Source organism: Gossypium arboreum, chromosome 4, assembly GCF_025698485.1.
Source record: "Gossypium arboreum isolate Shixiya-1 chromosome 4, ASM2569848v2, whole genome shotgun sequence".
Classification (NCBI taxonomy): Eukaryota; Viridiplantae; Streptophyta; class Magnoliopsida; order Malvales; family Malvaceae; genus Gossypium; species Gossypium arboreum.
In genome coordinates this window covers 2,904,252-2,923,809 of record NC_069073.1, presented here as the reverse complement: position 1 = coordinate 2,923,809, position 19,558 = coordinate 2,904,252, and the positions used below count along the sequence as shown (strand labels likewise).

General features: G+C 31.3%; 1 protein-coding gene across 4 annotated transcripts; it reads left to right on the top strand.

The window, feature by feature from the left end:
• Window positions 1–1,688: 1,688 nt before the first annotated feature.
• Window positions 1,689–19,120, top strand: LOC108460287 (uncharacterized). 4 transcript variants are annotated; one of them, XM_017759728.2, is made up of 9 exons: window positions 1,689–1,918; window positions 2,132–2,160; window positions 3,748–3,864; window positions 13,652–13,721; window positions 14,081–14,325; window positions 14,834–14,944; window positions 15,401–15,452; window positions 17,375–17,904; window positions 18,686–19,120. In XM_017759728.2, exons 3-8 carry the CDS (start codon window positions 3,772–3,774, stop codon window positions 17,887–17,889), a joined length of 1,086 nt encoding a protein of 361 aa, XP_017615217.1. In that variant the 5' UTR covers window positions 1,689–1,918; window positions 2,132–2,160; window positions 3,748–3,771; the 3' UTR covers window positions 17,890–17,904; window positions 18,686–19,120. The 4 variants fall into 4 exon arrangements, with proteins under 4 accessions (XP_017615217.1, XP_017615215.1, XP_052882948.1 ...); XM_017759726.2 differs by having other exon boundaries at window positions 2,076–2,160; XM_053026988.1 differs by having other exon boundaries at window positions 2,049–2,160.
• The last annotated feature ends 438 nt before the right edge of the window (window positions 19,121–19,558 follow it).

The following is a 19,558-nucleotide window of genomic DNA, read 5'->3' as shown; positions in this document are numbered from 1 at the left end:
GTGCTCAAACGCTAAAATTTTTGAATGAAATTTTCATAAAATCATTCCATAAAATAGTAGACCATAAAAATATAATAAAAATAAATTTTATTGTGTCGAATTTGTGGTCTCGAAACTACTATTCTGACTCAACCCAAAATCGGGTTGTTGCAATATTCGTTAGGAGAATTACAAGACCACTTGTGTGCCTGATCATTTCTAACAGGTAATGAAAACAAAAGAAAGACAAGAAAATAATGATGATAATTAAAAAGGATAGATAACAATATTGGACTCCGGCCTAAAAGTTTATATGAAAAAAAAACCAACGTTATGACTGAGCCTGACCCATTTTTTATTTGATAAACTCGTGAACCAAGAGTTAGATGAAAAAGACCCTAACTTATTTTTTGTATGGAAACAAGAATCGAAGGTATAAACACAATAATGAATGCCACAAGAAAAGTCTTGATAAGTTCAGGTAAAAATGTTCTCAAGAACTTAAGAGATATCTCTAAAAAATATATTTCATTCCCATGCTCACATCACTTATTTCTTGTCTTCAATGTAGAACTATTGACTTGTATTTATGCTTTCTAATGATTTTGAAGCTTTTTGGAGACATTAAGAGTAAATTAGAGTCATTACTACAAGTAACTCGAGTATTAAACGCATACTATAGACCACTTCTATCAATATAACTAGACTTGTGCCCGTAGAAGTCATGAAAAATATAACTGTTGGAGCAGCAAGTATGGGTAAAAGTTTGAGGGTTTCAAGGGTTCAGACTTATACTGATAGTTATATTGGTAAGTGCTCATTGATTTTGTTGTATTGGTAGAAGTCCCCTTAGTATCATTAAAAGTGTGATGTTTGGCTTGAAATGTTCTCTAAATTACTTCTATTGGTAGAACTCAACCAAAGTTGTATCAATAGATGGATTCCTAAGTATCGATAGAAGTCTGGAATAATTATTGGGATGCTCACTGACTTGGTTCTATCAATACTTGTGTGACTATTTATTGGTAAAAGTCTCCCAAAATTGTAAAATTTGTTTTAAATCACGATTTTTCAGAGGATTTTGTAATTTAAGTTACTAAATACTTCGAAAAAAATGTCAAGAGCTTTTTATCAATTGGTTGCAATTTTGACTTTATTATATCAAAACATGTAAAAAACTAGGGCCGACAAATATTGCTATATATCAAAATTTTAAAAATATTTTGCAAAAAAAAAAAGAATCTACCTGGGAAGATGTGATTTGTGGAATTTTTTATTAATAGTAGTAACATTTTTGGTAAAATAAATAGCATAGTATAATTTAAAGAGGAGAGATCTACTTATACCTGTAAAATTTAAGGAATTTTACACTATTCTATAATTTTTTATATTATTGATATTTTAACAATCCAACCGTTGTATTTATTAATATATTTATACTTTTCATACATTTAAAAATTTGAACCGATTTGATATTTCTATCATGTTGATATAAAATATTGTTTATATTAACATATATTTAACGATTAAATTTTTTATATAAAACGAATAATTAAAAAATTAATTTATTAATTTATATTAAATTTAACATGCATAATTTATATGAATAAAGTATAAAATATGATGGTTAAATTATTAAAATATTAATAAGTTAAAAGACTTATAAAATAATGTAAAATTACTTAATTTTAGTAAGTGAAATATATAAAAAATAAAATAAAAAAAATTAGACAAAGTGATTTAGGGTTTACATAAATTCAAAATCTGTATGTTTGCCCAAATAAAAACCAAACAATCCTCTCCCCACCATCATCGTCTTCTGCCCTCTCTTTCTATTTCTCCTATTTTCCCCTCTCCCTCTTCCTTCTCCTGTCCCTAACCCAGGCCGTCACTTGCAAGTTTCCGAAGGAGCAAACCAGAGGCCAGGAAATTAATCAAGGTAATTTTTCAAACCTTAACGATTTTCTCGAGTGTTTTGTGTTAACTTTACGATTTTTTTGTGCATTTATTTGGTAAGTCTTTTTCCTTACCATCGTCCATCTCTTCTCTTTCTTGTCCCTGCAAATCAGTTTCTTTTTCTTCTCTTCTCATCTCAGTTCTCATCTACCTCCGTGTTTGCTGTGTTTTTATCTGACCCGTCCCGTGTCGACAGGGTACTGCACCCGAAATTGCCAAGTAAGGGTAAGAAATCTATTGTGTTTTCATTGTAATCAAAATTTCATTTACCTTCAATTTGTACCTAAGTTCTTATTTCAAGCAAAAGGCCAACTTTTGTTATTGTTGTTTACTGGATTCTTTTGTCAATATGGAAGCTGATGTTACTTGATTTATAAAAAAAAAAAAATTGAAAGAAATTGTTAAGCCACAAGAGCTTACATATGGACAATAAATCTTTAGTTACAATAAAAAAAACATAGGAGTTTACTTGGAGAAGTGAATTTTCTTTTAAATTTTTTTATTTTAGCCAAAGAAAAATTTGGGTTTTAGCTTATCTAAACATAGAGAGAGAATTTTTTATGGGTTTTAGCTAAGGTCTTAAAAATTGGATCGGTCGGTTGAATCGGGAACCCAATTGGGTAGTCGGTCTAGACAATAGTAAAAAATTGTTTGGATCATTAATTGAGCAAAATCGGGGTTGCGATCCGGAAAATTGGTAAAAAAGACCAAATTGAACCGTTCTTTGGAAATTTTGGGCTCCTTGAGGTTGGGTCAAATTGGAAAAATGGTCCAATTGGCCCAACAATACAAAACCCTAGTTCTTTGAAAGAATTCAACCCCAAGTAGAGAAAAAGAAAATTAAAATTAAATGAAATAAATAATTAAAGAAACCTATTAACCCTAGACCCATCCCCACCTAGGTAATCACCACTATCCTCACTTATCCATTTGTCCTCTTTGGCTCTCTCAGCCTCTCTCCAATCTCCCTCCATTTGGCCTTCAACCTCTGCATTTGATTCCGTGTTTAGCCGCCTTTAACCGCCTTTAACCATCAACTTCTTTTGTTGTTCCTGTTGAAAAATGAGGGTAAAAAAGGAGAGGGAGGCTAGGCGACAGAGGACAAATGAGAAATTGAAAGTGAAAGTTAATGATGATAAGATTTTTTAGTTTTTCTTATTTTATTTTGGTTATGGGCCTAAAATAGATGGGATGATTTATAAATTAGAACTTTAAAAGTCTGGTCCAAAATTTGTATCTTGTTTTATTTTTAAGTGTTTTTTAATAAGTTTTATTAAATAGTAAACCGATTGGATTGGTGGTCGGATCGATTGAATCGATCAGACTAAAAATTGGTGGTTTGACCATCAGTTCTATTTTGAAAACCTTGGTTTTAGCTTCATCTAATCATAAACAACAAACTAATTAGAGATGACTTCATCTAAACATAATCAATAAACTAATTAAGAGAGAATTTTATTTGGGAGTGAGTGGTAAGACCAAATGATGTTGACTTTTTATGTACTCAAATTGTGTTTAATTTTTTTTTTATCATGCTTATTTGAGAAAATGATAAAATTTTAACATTTTAAAAACACAAAGCATCATATATATAGGTCAACAAAATTTGTTGTTCAAAATTTCTCCAAATTAGAAGTATAGGTTTAAATTGTATCAATCTAAAAGGATATCAATCTTTTCTTGCTATGTTATTCCCAATGGTCTCTTTCATATACTTGTTATTATGGAATGCTTATATCATTTTTGTTGTTCAAAAAGTTATAGATACATCTTTAGAAGTTCCTACTAATTGTTGAAGTATTTGTTGTGTAGCTTCATGCTCTTGAAATTGCTGTAATGGATCTCCATAACCTTCCATTTGAAGTTGGTCAACTAGTCGAGACGAGATCTTTTTTGCCAGGGTATCGTGGTGCATGGTTTAGGTGCAAGGTATATGATTATGCAATATAAACGTGTTTTTTATTCTTAAAAATTTATGTGTCATTGCATGTTGGTTTGAGGAAAATAGCTTTGAAACATTGAATTTTGAACTAAGATGCAACAAATTCTTCGAAGATGATAGAAAACAATTGTTATGCTTGATAGGAGCTTTATGAGTCTTAATGGATTTTAGACTTGGTAATTCATGTTCATGATGCATTCATGTTATTTTTTTTTTCATGTCATAATCGTGGTTTATACTATGTATTAACATTAGGAAAGGAAATAAATGAAAGTAAAAAAAGGAAGATTAATGAAAGGTAATGATTACATATTATATTATGTGGATGTTTAAAATTAATAAATGAAAGGAAGATAAAAGTAATTCTAACAATATATGTTTTGACTAAACTGTGGAAAAGAAACAAAATGATTCATTATCATAATTTTTACAATTAAAACCCTTTTTAAAAAATATATAGAAGATGAAAGTAAAAAGACATTTTGCATTTTTTATTTATTTATTTCTTTTGTTTTCCTTGTATTAACTTTTTGCCTTGTTTAATCGATTTTTTGGAAAAGCTTTTATCCTTTGATTTTATACAAATAACTTTTTACATGGCTTATAGGAACTAAAATGAAGAAATAAAAGTTCACTGTATTCTAAATTTAATTGCATGAATAAGTAGCTTTTTATATACGGAAATTAAGTAAGAAAATTCCACCTAAAGTCTCTCTTTCACCTATAATTTAATCTATCAAATCCTTCAATTTAGGCTATCAAATCTATAAAGTGTAGCCTTAAGAATGGGTTTTACAACAAGAGAGCACTTAAGAGGAGGTAAGGGATTCGGGAGAATGCTAGAAGCTTTATTGTTCAAGTGCTAAGCTGTGTACAAATGAGGAGGGTGTTTCTTTTATATAGGTCAGCTCCTAAGATCAATATTGTGTATCTAGAATGTTCTACACAAGTCTATACAATTTTATATAAGGCTAGCTCTTCTAGAGCTTTTGGAACATTTTACTTGGTTTCACAAGGTTTCGGTCTTTACCTGTAAATTTCAGACTCTCTTGAGGCTTCTTACATGTTATTTAGTTAGTTGACATTTTGAGAGCCTTTAGATTCTTCTTTTCGAAAGTGCACTGTTTTGGGCCTACAACACTCAAAAGAGCCTCCCTAGGTCTTGTGCGGCCCTTGTTTGCACCTGGAGGGGTCTTCGTCTACGTGGGTGGGCTGCCCTGCACCTTTGGATGCCTTGCTCATGTGTGAACCGTGGCACTTATCCTTTTTTCTCGAGTATGTTCGGGTTTGCGACAATGGTCACATCAAGGCTTATTTTCTTTTGCTTTGCATCATAGACTAAATTGATTCCTCAAGTAGCAAGGGTTGAACTCTTAGGCATAGTTGATACCATAGTCCTTAGTGAGAGCTTTTTTTTCCTCTCTTCCCTTTGGGTTTCAAAAAGTTTCTTGGAAGAATGGAAGGAGCTTGCTTCTCAAAATTCTCCCCCTTACTTTACCAAGGGACTTGTTTAATCCTATCAGGGACTTAAAGATTCCTTCTTTATGGTTTTTTCAAGCATATCTAATTTTTACTAATTACGGTTAAGAGTGTTATAATATTGAGTTACATTTAACTCACCTTGTAAATCATGAAGGATAGCTTTAATATTCAACAAGGGCCAGTTCTGCATTGCTTTTTAAAAGCACTTCTGGCTCCAAAAACACTTCTGGAAGAAAAGCTGCACAGAACAAGCTGCTTTTGGCTGAAATTTTTAGCTTTTCAGAAGTGCTTTTGAAAAGCACTTCTCAAAAGGAAAAGCTAAAATTTTTTGTTTTTCCCCTCCCAAAAGTACTTTTAGTGTTTAATTACTTTTTCACCCCTCAAATAACATAGTACTTCCCATTTTTTTTCTTAGTACTTAATACAAATGTGTTAAAATCATTAATTAAAAATAAAAAATAGTTTTTAAAATACTAATTACAAATATTTAATAGTTATACTTAAATATTTAAAATATAGTTTATATATTCGATTAAATTTTATAAATAATTAACATTTCTTGCTTAAAAATATTTAAAATTTATATTTTATATATTAAAATATTAACAAGAAGTTATAATAATAACATGTCTAAAATTGATATTTTATTTCTCAAAAGCACTTTTTGACAAAGAATGCTAAACACTCAAATTTTAAACTAAATTTTTCAAAAGCACTTCTGAAAAGCATTTTTCAAAAGCATTGCCAAACTAGCCCTAGGTAGTATTTTTGATGTGGTTTAGGGGAGAAATTAATAGCACTTAAAGAATTATAATAGGGAAAGAGATGAAACTCTAGAAAACTTAGGGTTATAAAAAACCTTTAGTTCTTCCTTGCAAGTAAAGTTACTATCTTTTCTTGCAAATAAAGTTTTACTCTAGCCATATGTTTAAAACCTAAAGATAACTAATAACCTTAAACGGCTATAATATATCTAATACTTAAAATAAAATATTTTCAAACAAAATTGATAATAAAATATTATAATAAAAATAGAAGCTCTTGCATTAAGTTTCATTGTCAGAATATGTTTTCTTAGCAGTTGTCCAAATTGTAGGTTGTATTGTAAAAGAGAAAAATGAGCCCCATCTCATTATCCATGATGTTGATCAATTAGGACATAACCATATTATTTTTTGATCTCTAAATTTTGAAACGTTGATAATTTTATCTTTGGGGGGATGGCAGCAATAGTGATGTAATCATCTTTACCTTTGTCCGAGATAAACATCATTACTAACTTGGTCCATTGTGGATAGTTTTGGCCATTTAGTTTGTGACAAGTAATGAGCATGATTGAACCCTTTGATCCACCAGTACTCAAAGCTTCTTAAGGAGACATGGTTTTTGAAATATGGCTTGATTCTTATGCGATGAGGGTTTGGATCATGCCATTGTTTTAGATAGATAAACAAAGGCCAAACGTGGTTGAGATCTGAACAAAAAAAAAAAAACCCAAATGGCATTTATACCTTGGTAGAAATATTATGAAGAGCTCATGTAGAATTCTAAGAGGAATTAGAATGAAGAAATAGTTGTTCTCTATATTTTGAATTTTACATCACGAATAATCAGCCTTTTATACACAAAAAGTAAGCTATAATTCAACCTAAAGTCTCCCTTAAGTGTCGATCAGCTATACATAGTCTCTTATAATGCAATCTATCAAGTACCTTCAATTTAGCCTATTAAATGCTAAGAACCTTGGAAAATAATCGTAGATTCCCACATGGATAATGGCCTGTATTGGCTTGATATAATGTTTGGATTGAATCTAGGTGAAGGGACCAAGAGCGAGTTTTAGGAGGATAGAGAATGGAAGAATAGGACCAAGAGCGAGTTTTAGGAGGATAGAGAATGGAAGAATAGAAAAAAAGGGGACGTGATTATTTTTGAAAAAAAAAGAGAGTTTTTCCCCTTAACTTTGGGCCACATCATCATGCCATGTTATTTGTTATGTTGACAAAAAAATCAAAGAGAGTTGTAACAGAAGGCAATCTTTTATTTGAAATTAGTGTTTGGATACAAATTAGAAGATAATGGTTTGTTTGGGTTCTAAAACGCCATGATTGGATTGGAGTAAATGAAGAGAAAGAAAACTAAAAAAGAGAACCTTTGTCATTTTTGATAATTTTATTAATTTTTATTAAGCAAGAGAAATAAAGGCAAGTTGAGTATCTCTTGCTTTCCCTTGAAACATTGATTTTTAATTTACCTCAATTTGGGGGAAAGGAAAGTAAAATCTATTTTAAAATGTAAAATGGTAAAATTTTAGTAATTGTTTCTTAATGAGTTTTCCTTCAGTTTTAATTTTACACAAAACAATACAAAAGTTTTAATAGTTTGTGTACTTGAATAATTTTTTGTGTAATTCGAGTGAAATAAAACATTACAAGATTTGTAATAATTTATATAATTGGATAATGTTTTATGTTGTAATTATTCAAAACATTACAAATGTTGTAATAGTTTATGTTATTGGGTAGTGTTTTGCATAATTACCTAAAATATTACAAAAATTGTGTAATTGTATAGTTACACAAAACCTAGAAGTTGTAAAAGATTGTTTGGTTGGGTAATGTGGTGTTAGTTGGAGGTGATTGAAAGCTTTTTTTAAAAGCTCACCTTAGAAGTTCTTTGTAAAATGTCTTTCTTACCCTTTTAAGCTTTTACATAAATTATTTTAGGTAAAGGTTATAATCGGAAAAATCTTAAAGTTATTTAATTTCTTTTCCAGTGTTTAACCAAACAAAGATTGTGTAAATTCCTTTATTTTCTTTTACTAATTTTAAACATCCAAAGCCTATAACTTATTTACTTAGACTTTCTTTCTTGCAAGTAAAGTTACTATACTTTCTTGCAAATAAAGTTTTATTCTAACCTTTAGTTTAAACCCTTAAAATAACTAATAACCTTAGTCATTTATGATATATCTAAAATAAATATTATAAAATAAAATTGATATAATAAAATATTATAATAAAAATAAAGGCTCGTATTCTCTTTGGCTTGGGAAACTTCACTCTGGTGAAATTTCACCACCTCAATGTAACTTTCTCATTAAGCTCTTTGCAACTTTTCTTCCACTGTCTAAGAACTTTCACTAGTTGTTTTGCTATTTGTTTTTGCAAAAATCTCTTATATCTATAACCCATTTAACCCAAGCTTCTTTAACACAAATCACATCTTTAACGATCTTTGTTTTAGCTTTAGGAAGTTGCATATCATTTAAATTTTCAACATCATTTGTTATGTTGTTACTTAGAATCAAATAATCCTTATTGATTAGTGGCTAGCATAAAACCACGTAGAGGAAAAAAAACTTGCTAAGATTCTCATGAATGATTTTTGCATTAATTTTATTAAAGAGCTTAGAAGTGTCATCGCAACCTATGAGCATTAATCTTCTCAAGGAGCTTAGAAGTGTCATCCCAACCTTTCAGGAAACAGGAGTAGCTCCATAAAAGCAAATATGTTTAATTGTAACCTCTCCACCATACCTAAATCAATATGAGAACCTAACCATGCTTCAAGTGAATGTCTTGTAGATGCAATGTGCTTCGTATGTTCAAAATCAATGCTAATACACTCAGTAAGTGCAACTCGGTTATCTTTCTTGGAATCCAACTTCTACCTTTCTTGTGGATTGCCTTTCAAATTGTCAAACTCAGATTCAATACTACAATTAGTTTTGCAACACACCCTCCAAAAATATCTTTGCCATTGGAAAAGTCAGCCAAGAGATGTGAATAGTTGGAGCAACTTTTGAAGGTTTAGAGAACATATCGTCATTGATGGGTGTGCTCACCAAAATAAGAAGCAAGTCTGAATGTCTAGGGAGATGAACATGCAAAATTATTAAATGAAAGTCCTCATATGCCTCTTTGGCCAAGACTCCTTCATCAAGCATTCTTGCTTTTTCTTAGTTCAATATTTGAATTCTTTCCCTTCAAAACCTGTTTCAATGTTGAAATCGAATTAACTCTTTTTACCCTAGAACCATCACTCGACATTGTGTCCCTTAAGATATCCTAGAGATTTTCAACTTGCCTCCAATCCTCCCCTTTTTTTGAAGGTGTGTCTATCATTGTATGAACAACCAAAGACTCTAAACTGGATGCATATCAATTGTTTCACTTTCTTAATGATATTCATCATAGATAGGTTCCAACATATTATCATCTTGCTTTTCCACGTGCATCTTTCCATAAGTCAGCAACTTCAACATTGATCCCACCCTCGTTTAATTCAAGGGCATGCTCTAATCGCTCCATTCCTCCTTGTACCACAAGGTTTGCGGTCCAATATAAATAAGGTTTTCTTCCACACCAAAATTAGACTTATCAACGAGAATACCTTTTGGTATGACCAAATGGTGGTTAGCACTTGAAATCTCCATTAAGGTTCCTTTTTGTTCCTACTATAGCCAAGCATAACTGCATGCCATAAATCTTCAATCGCTCTTCGTAGTGCAACCAATTGTTTTTTTTTTTTAATCTTGATTTCCTCAAACTTTTATGCATCCAACCACGACTTAAAAGCACACCGTAATATAAACTTAGGTTTTGATAACCAAATTTGATGTGGTTTAGGTGAGAAAACAGTAAAATAGAAAGAATTAGGGTTGAACAATTTAGTAAGATGAAACTTTAGAAAACTTAGGGTTATAGACCACTTCTAGTTTTCTATTAATTCAAAGAAAATAATGGTTCTAAAGCATACAACTCGTTTATATAGATTTTCTTTCTTGCAAGTAAGCTTAATATGCTTTCTTGCAAATAAAGTTTTATTCTAACCTTAGCTTTAAATACTTAAAATAAATATTATAAAAATAAAATTGACATATAATATCCTAATAAAAATAAAATTCTTGTGTGACCAAATAAATATGATAAAAAGTATTTTAGTACTTCAACCAAATTCCAACCAAAAAAGGAGAAAAGAAATCAATTGTTAATTAGATAACATGAGCAAATATAAAACTCCGCTTTATTATGATAACAAAATTTGCAACATGTTCGGAAAACAAGTGCAAAAAAGTAGAAAAGAAAAGTACGTGTGCATTAGCTAGTGCAAATTTTAGAGTTGGAGAGTTAAAGCCAAGGAAATTGAAACTAGGGTGATGAAAGAGTGAACAGTTAAAAAAGAAGAAAGGACGTTGGCGGTGAAGTTAATTGGGCTACCAATGATAAGGAACATGAAGATTTGGGTGTAGGGTATGACATTGCTCTTTTGGAATGTGACATATGACATGTTTAAATTTTGAGCTAAGATGTAGATGATGGTAGGAGATGCATCTTTGGGGGAAAAAAGGTTAAGTGTTACCTTAGGATGTAGTGTAAGGGTTTTTGCAAATAGATGGGGGAGAAAGATACATGAAGACCAGATGACACAGTTGAAATTAGAAAAACATCATCTTAGTATGAAGTTCATTGAAGAAGTGGCCTTAAATAGTGCATGATAAGGTAAAATAAAGCTTGTATTTTATTGAGATGTTCTAAGCCATGTAGTTGGTTGTTCAGTGGTATTTTATAAACAAGCTAACAATTGTTTGCAAGTTTCTTGCTATGATAATCAACTCAAAGTAGAAGGATTAGGTGACTAGATCTGATGAGGTGTAAAATCTTACATTACATTCATAATCTAAAATTTGTGACAAATTGACCTCATTTTTAATGATTTTGATCCATTTTTCTCTGAATAGTAAAAACAAATGAATCGAACTTTTTTGTTCTTTGATATATTTTCTCAAGTAACGTTCCAATTGTATTTATTTGTTAATTATAATAAGTGCGTTTTGTGCATTATTATTAGGGCAAACTTTACCTATAGTCACCTAACTATTAGCGTGTTTTTGTTTTAATCGTAAAAAGTGAAAAATTCTCAATTTCGTCACCAACGTTATGGAAAATGATTTTTTTACTCACTCTTTAAGTGTGTAACAGAATGTTGCCATAGCATTCCTTTATCTAATGTAGATTTTTTTTTCCACATTGTCAAACTAAGTGGCTTTCTAATTTCCACCTAATATATATTTTTTTAATTTTTTTAATTTTTACTACCTTCTAACCCTAACCATGTTTTGGAATCTCTCTTCATTGGCCAAATATAGAAAAACTTTCTAGTAAATTCATTTTTCATCTTCTAGTTCTATTCCACTTCTTTTTTTTTTTCTCTCTCTTTCCTTGTCAACCTTGGCCTTCCAATTTTCATTTTTTCTTCAGCTTTTGGCTGCTTTGAATCTACATCAGTTCCCTTATCCTCTGTTGTTATTTCAATAGTTTCCATCTCGAAAGAGGCATTGCTCTCATTCTCCACCCCATTCATTAGATTATATTCACCTACCAAAAGTGAAAGCTCTTTAATATCACCATAATTACCAGTCATTGCATTGCATTCTTGCTTTGCATCATGGATGAAAGTCTTTTATTGGCTGCATATAGGATCCTTTCTTTCGTATTCAATTGTATTCTCTTCCCGAGTAGAACATGTATTTTTGGTTTATTTTTCGGTTTTATTGCATTTTGTCTATTATGTTAACTTTTAATTAGTTAATTATTATGTTATGTGAGTTATTATTATTCTTTTATCGTAAGTTGAGGAAACTTGACATTTTGTCTATTAGTTTATTGTTTTATGGATTTATTACATTTTGTTTATTGTATCAACTTAATTTTTAATTAATTATTATTAGGGTATACTACATTAGTAGTCACACAATTATGAAAAGTTATAAAATGATCACCCAACAATCTTAGATTTTTTGGTGTTTTCATTTTTATGTTAGCTAGCTGGTGACTAAAAATGACAAAATTGAATAGTCGAGTGACCAAAAAGGAAATTTACTAATACTCATCGATTGAGTCTTAGCTCAATTGACATGGGTATTTGTTGCCAATGCAGTAGAACGTGAGTTCGAGTGCGTTGAAGTGCATTATCTTCCTATTTATGGGTTGGGAAATGGCTATAGGTAGTTCTAGGCATTGTGTCAAAAAGGGCAAATATGATCAGAACTATAATGAGTTCAAAAAAGAAAAGGAAATTTGCTAATATTTGGGTAACTATTTTGTAACTTTTCATAGTTGGATAATCAAAAAAGAAAAAAAGTTAGTTGGGTGGCCTCTACTGTACTTTACCCTTAATATTATTATGAGGGTTTCTATTATTTTATTTATTATAAATTGAGAAAATATTACATTTTATTCATATTTTTCTTAGTCACCTTTTACTCTTTGTATAATTTGATAGCTTTTCTAGTTTTTATTTGTGATTAAGGATCATTTAGTAAAAAGTGCTATGAGGTTATCTTATATCCTCTCAACCAAATAAAATAAATTTACATTCAAGCTAATTGAATCAAACAAGAAGATTTAAGATTACCACTAATGTTCTATATGATTAGTCACTTTTCCCTCTCGGCATAACTTAATAGCTTTTTTAGTCCTGATTTGGGATGATGAATTAGTAAAAAGTGCTACAAGGTTATCTTATACTCTCAACCGTCAAAAAAGAAAAAATCACATTACTAATAATGTACTTAAGTAACTTAAATAGGGTTAAACCTATTACTAGAAGTACTCTAATAGTTTCTCATCTAAATGCCTTGTGTTATTGTATTGGAAAATAATACCATCCTTGCAAATGTGCATGATTACTTATAAAGTTTAAAATAGTCCCATCTTTATACTTGCACATAGTGAAATGTTGCCTTGAGCTTTACAAGGGTCAATGAGACACAACTAGGTCACTTATTTATGTCATCATAAGTATTTTGCTCCAGTCGATTCACATGTTCTTCGAATTTCCTTTCTTTTCTTTAAATATTCTTCTTTTCCCCATGTTTGCTTCGTGGTACCTTTTATATTATTTATCTAAGCCTTGGGTTTTCATATAATTTCTTGTGTTTGTAGTTTTACATTTTGTATGTTCTTGTTAAGTAAGTAAGACTCCCATGTGATGATTGTTTTGGAAAATATGCTTAAAATTGATAATCATATTGATAAATGAATAGGTACTTTAAAGAGAAATGGTTAATTAATATTCTGGAAATTGAACTTTTTTGAAATGTTAATTTTAAGCCATCAAACTTTTATGTCTAGTTTTATAAAGAACGTGTTGTTGAGTAGATTAAGATTTTATAGTTTGAATGTTTTCTTCCCTTTAAATTTTTAAAGTTATTCTTGTTAGTATTTTGTTAATTTTCAAATGAGATAACAATTTGCTTGTTCTTTATATTTGTGTTTTTTTTTTTAGATAAAGGAAATTGGTTGGAGGAACAAGGAACTAGGACATGCCTTGGAATATGTTGATTTTCCAGATGAGAGTAAGTACTCTCTATCGAGCTAAGCCATTGTTTTAGAATTCCACTCAATATAATTTCATAAGAGGTCAATAATAAAAGTAGGGGAAAAAATATTTGTTCCTTGACCTAATGGTCAAGTGAACCGGTATCAGGAGGCAGACACTTGCATGCTATATGAATTACAAAACTCCCTCCAAAAGTGATTTTTTTAAAGAAAACAAAATCAATACATTCAAAAAGGAATTTGCCTAAAAATTCAAAGTTCCATATATATATATATATATATATATGAGTTTGCACAAAATAACCTTATTGTGAGAAATTAAATTGTGTTGCTTTTGATAAAATTTCAATATTTCGTTAATGTATTCCTTTTACAGAAATACGTTGGACAAAGTTATATCAAAAGTCTCGTAAACCAAAGGATAATAAGCGAAGCTTGATGGTGCGCCCTTGCTTTCCTTCTGTTTACCATGAAAGTCAGATGCCTGACGTCAATACAATTTCAGAGACGGTTGTTATAGTCAATGATTCTTGGAAGGTGGGTGATTTGGTAGATTGGTGGACTGATAATTGCTTTTGGACTGGGACAATAATTGAAAAGTTGGACGATGAAAATTTTAAGGTAATATCTTTTTATCTATGATTTTTCTAATAGAGCAGAGTTCTCAATATATCTTGTCCTTGCATTTTATTTCAAAAGCCATTTGGAAGATGCATCTATATTTGTTTCCTGTAACTGTAGGCCCATATCATATAAGTTGTGGTACAATTATAGTTGGATGAGATATATTCTTAAATGCCTATTTGTCGTTTCTACTCTACCTAGTATCCACACCTCTTATGTCGCATGTCCAAACATCCTTTGAAGTTAGTATTAGGTGGTTTAAATCTCAATTGAATATTATTCTCTTATGAGATACCATTTTTCTTATGCATTAGTTCGTAATGTTTTTGAGAAATAATGTGATTATATATCCCATCTATCTATAGTAGGTGTTCTCAAGTGCCTATCCATATGAACAGTTTATTTAGCATGTTACTCTCCTTTCAATTTAAACACTTTTCTTATTGAGAATTACATCTAGTGGTTGTTTCTGTTCTAATGTTCTTGGTTTCACTTGTTTACACAGATTGAGTTGCCACCTCCTCCTGAGGGTGAAGGGTGTTTATATGATGTTTCTTGCAAAGACTTGCGTCCATCACTGGATTGGTCTGTGGATGAAGGCTGGAAGCTACCCAAGGTTACTGCCCCACACTCTTTCTCTTGCATTTTATCTAATCTAATCTAGGCTATTTCCTGGCTTAGTATTTGTGTTGATTTTGTTCAACACCCAATATCTGTTGATGCAATGAAGTATAACAAATTGATATTAGAACAATCTAAAAACCGAGTTTGACATGATAGAAAATAATGAAAACGGAGTTAGAGAACTTAGTAAGTTATAGATTTGTATGCACTTCTCAATTTTCACTGTAATTTGACCCATGACCTTTGGTATTCTTTTTATGAAGTTTCTTCAACTTGGACAATAGGTATTCTTTATATCTGGAATTTAGAAAGCAGTTCTTTGGTGCAATATGTCTCTTCATCTGTGGATCTACTTTATCCAATTATGTCTAAAGCAATATGTGTTAACAGGAAAGTGGTTATTGTATCCTTAAATGCTTATCAATTTTTTCCGATCTGGTTGTTGTAGGGGGGTAAATATCATCTTTATTGTGCTCGAATAGTTAAGCCTCTTTATCGAGGTAAGAATGCATCTAAACATTCTTTTGGCTGCTCAAGTGTTTTGACTTATGATTATGTGTATGCATGAAAAGAATGTTCTGTTTTCATTCTGATTTATCTGTCTCAAAACTTATGGTAAGCTTAACTTTGCCTTATTGCAACCTTGAAAGTTGCCTTGGCATATTTTTTCAATTGATATAAGAGAATATTTCTTCTAAGTTTTGAAACTAATTTATATTTTTATGTATTAAACATGTTACCTTCTATATAATTGTATTTTGTTAAGAGTCATTACACCTGCGCGCGCGCACATGTATGAACAAACAATAGTTCCTAATTTATCAAAATGATAACCCTATTCAAGGATTTCATATAACTTCACTAGAATGTATATCTAGAAAAGGAGTAACTGACTATATAATTATAATTATTTAAATGTTATTAGAATCATTCTTTAATGTAAAGATTTTATTTATGTTTATCAGATAATGTCATTTTTATAAGCTTTTTGTTTGACATAATACATGTTTATTGCACATGTTATCCCTCGTTTCTAATCTATCGTGACTCTTCCGTGGCTGCATTAAAACTTTCTTTCAATATTTTGATTACTTCCAAACCTAGTGAAAACACATGAAAGGTCAAAAATGGTTTTCTATCAATTTTTTTTTGTTGCACATTTGCATTTCCTGGCATGAGTTTGGTGTTTGCTCTCATTGATCTTTCACTTTTGATTTCTTTTTAGTCTTTTTGTTTTGATTAGGTCCAATCTAGTTGGTTTAACTTCAAGTATATTACTTTTGCATAAAATCCCTTCTAGTCTCTAGCTTGGTTGTATGGTAGTTATATCAAACCATAGAAGAAGCTCTATGTAGTTGTTAATGCTCTGACCGATAGATCATTCACATCTGTTGCTTTGACTATATAGTTTTCTTGAACAACTCTTGTCTGGCACTCATCCCAACATATGGATATGGGGACATGATATCTAAGGATCCTACAAATACATGAAAATTTTTAAAAAATTCAACCATACATGTGTTAGATGCCCATGTTCGATATCATACATGATATCATAGCAAAGTGTAGTTCTTTGTGCTTGTTGACACACTAGTCTCACCTCTTAATTTTTGTTTGATAACCATTTTTGTCATTCTATTGCACATCAAAATGATAGTATATTAAGACTTCTTTTGTAAGGGGAAAAGTAGTGCTTCCTGGATCTTCTTATTCCTTGTGTGTTGACTTTTTCTTAGTATCATGGTCTTAGAAAGGAGCCATGAATCCCACATTAGCTGTGTACTAGTGTTGTTATGGAAATACAAGTGTTAAAACCATCTTTGACCAGTGAAGCGCCTTTTTGGACAATTGTAAGGCTAAATTAATCAAAATGGATAATACCTTGTATGTTGGTGTGAATTGCAACATTTGGTATCAGAGCTAACTTTGGGGATAATAGCGATGTCTCACTAAAGATAGTGGGCCTTTATTGGAGTTTGGGGGGATGTCATGGTCCTAGTAGGGAGCCATGAATCCCACATAGATTGTTTACTAGAGTTGGTTTTACGATATCAATGTGTGCCTTTTGTGGAGAAAACTGTTAGATCCATGGGTTAAAGTGGACAATACCTTGCAAGTTGGTGTGGATTGTGACATTTGGTACTAGAGTTAACCTTAGGGGCGCTAGTGATTTCCACTAAGGACAATGAGCCTTTATTGGATTGCAAGAGGATGTCATGGTCCTTGATAGAAGCTATGAGTTCCACATCAGTTGTGTACTAAAGTTGGTCTTATGATATAAATCTTCACACCACCTCAACTTGTGAGGCACCTTCTGTAGACAAAACCATTAGGTCCAATGGACCAAAGGGATAATGCCTTTTAAGTTGGTTTGGACTGTGACAATTATCTTGTACGCTTACATGGAAAATGGTGGTTGCAGGGGACTCCCCAAACTTGATAGATTGCATTGTTAGGGAGAGGGAAATTGATGTTCAATCAACAGAGAAAGCACCAACCAAGCATAAGGGTTCTTTATCTTCTCATATTTCAACTGGCTCTTATAAAGGAAAGCAATCGGTGAAGAAATCTTTGAATGAAAAACATACGAACATTACAAAGAAAACCGTAGGCCTTGATGTTGTGGATGATGTCCCTAAAAAGAGAAATTGCTCATATGGTGTTTCAAGTCCACATATTCAATATGCCTCAACACAAGTGCCAGGGATGGTGGACAAATATGATGGTAGTGGGTTAAAGAAGATGAAAACCGAAGAAAGTGTTTGCTTGAATTCTACTTACTCTGACACAATAGAAGCTGCAATTTTGGATTTGGAGGAACTTGTTTGTCGGGTTAAATGGCTTAAACGCATCTTAGATTTCGGAACGCCATTATCAAATAATTTGACGTCTTCTTGGAAGTTCATAGAACATCGTGAACCATCTATACCAAAATGAGTGCATATGCAGAAGGTTAGTTTGCATGATTAATAATTGTTGAGTATTTGCCTATAATTTGATTAAGTTGGTTTATGCCTAGATCTTGAGCACTGTTGCTGCACTTTAGTGTTGAGATTTATTTAGTAAGGCTTATGGAGATAATTCCTCTTTTAATGTATCTAGCACCTGCATTCAACACATGCTTGTATATAGGGTATGAGAGTATGACTTTCCTCGTGTGAAAAAAAATTAAATATACCTATGTAGGATGCAGTCTTGTTTTAGACATTTTTCTGAGTCCACGTGTAGGTGTATGTTGCTCTGTTTTTCATTTTTCTTGAAGTATCTGTGTTCAACATTCATGTTGGGACATATATCCGGAGATGAGTATGGAGATATGATCCTTTGAATGCATTGAAAAACTTTTAAAAGAAAATTGAACTCATCCATGTTGGACACATATCTGTATCCGGCACTCACACCTGCATCCAAGCAACATAGATGTTGATAATGTTGAGAGAAAGTGGACACATAGTTTGCCATTTTGGGGTGAAGTACAAAAATGAATCCCTTGAATAATGAGTTTATTTTGCTGCCGACGTATAATCAGCCTGTAACCTGTCGTTGTTGTTTGCCCTGTGTAGTAAGGCTTTTTTTTTTTTTCTATCTTGCATCAAGGTAGTAGTTGTTATTCCAATTTTTATGCGAATAATTTACTGCTGTCAATTCTATATTGCCTTACGAAGATTGCTAATTATTTCTCTAGATCAGAAATTCTCATCGTTTTACATTTTTCTTTGTTTTTGTTGCAAAGATTGGTGGATGTAATGGCCATTCGAATCCGAAGGAGCAGCTTGACTTGGATTTACAAATTTGCCGGTACTTCAGAAATCTTTTTATAGAGTTGACTGTTTTTGGTTTTGTATAGGAAAGAGTAACTGCATCCAAGGCTTGGTTTGGCCATATAGTTTTGGCCAATCTTGCTTTCAAGTTAATGGTCAACAACATCTCAACCTCTGTTGGTTGTGAATAGCAAATACATGGTTTTGACTTTTAGGCCCCTAGAAAGAAGCAAAATTTCAACATATCAGGTCGGATTTTCCTCCATTAGTTTTTAATCCATCCTGTCTATAAGTCATATGCTTGGATTCTGTATATATTTTCTTTTTTCAAAGTAAGCATGATAGCTGGTTAATTGTGACAACGTCCTTTATTATTTTGAATTACAAAGGATCAAATTACTAGATAATATCTATACATTTTTTGAACTCAAACCAATTTGTTTTTATGACAGTAAGCCTTTTATTTTCCAATGAAATGCTGATTTATGTTAAAAGTTCATTTGAGTATAAATAAATATTTCAAGTTTTTTGGATACAAATTAAATACTTGGGGCTTATCATTTGAGTAGAAGTAAAATTAGGTGTAATGAAAATAGAAAATAAAGTGGTTTAGATTAATATTCCTATTAACTATTTAATCCAACAAAAAATTATCCCTTTGAATGCAGAAAAGAACTATCAATCTAGATTAACTATCTACACTAGTGTGATATTGTGAGGGTTATAAAAAGTTCATCTTTCGGCTTCACAAAAACTATCATGAGGTTTGTATACCATTTCTTTTTCTTCATTAATTCTGAAGCTTATGCCATCGAATTTCCTAAGCTTTTGGATTAGTATCTCCA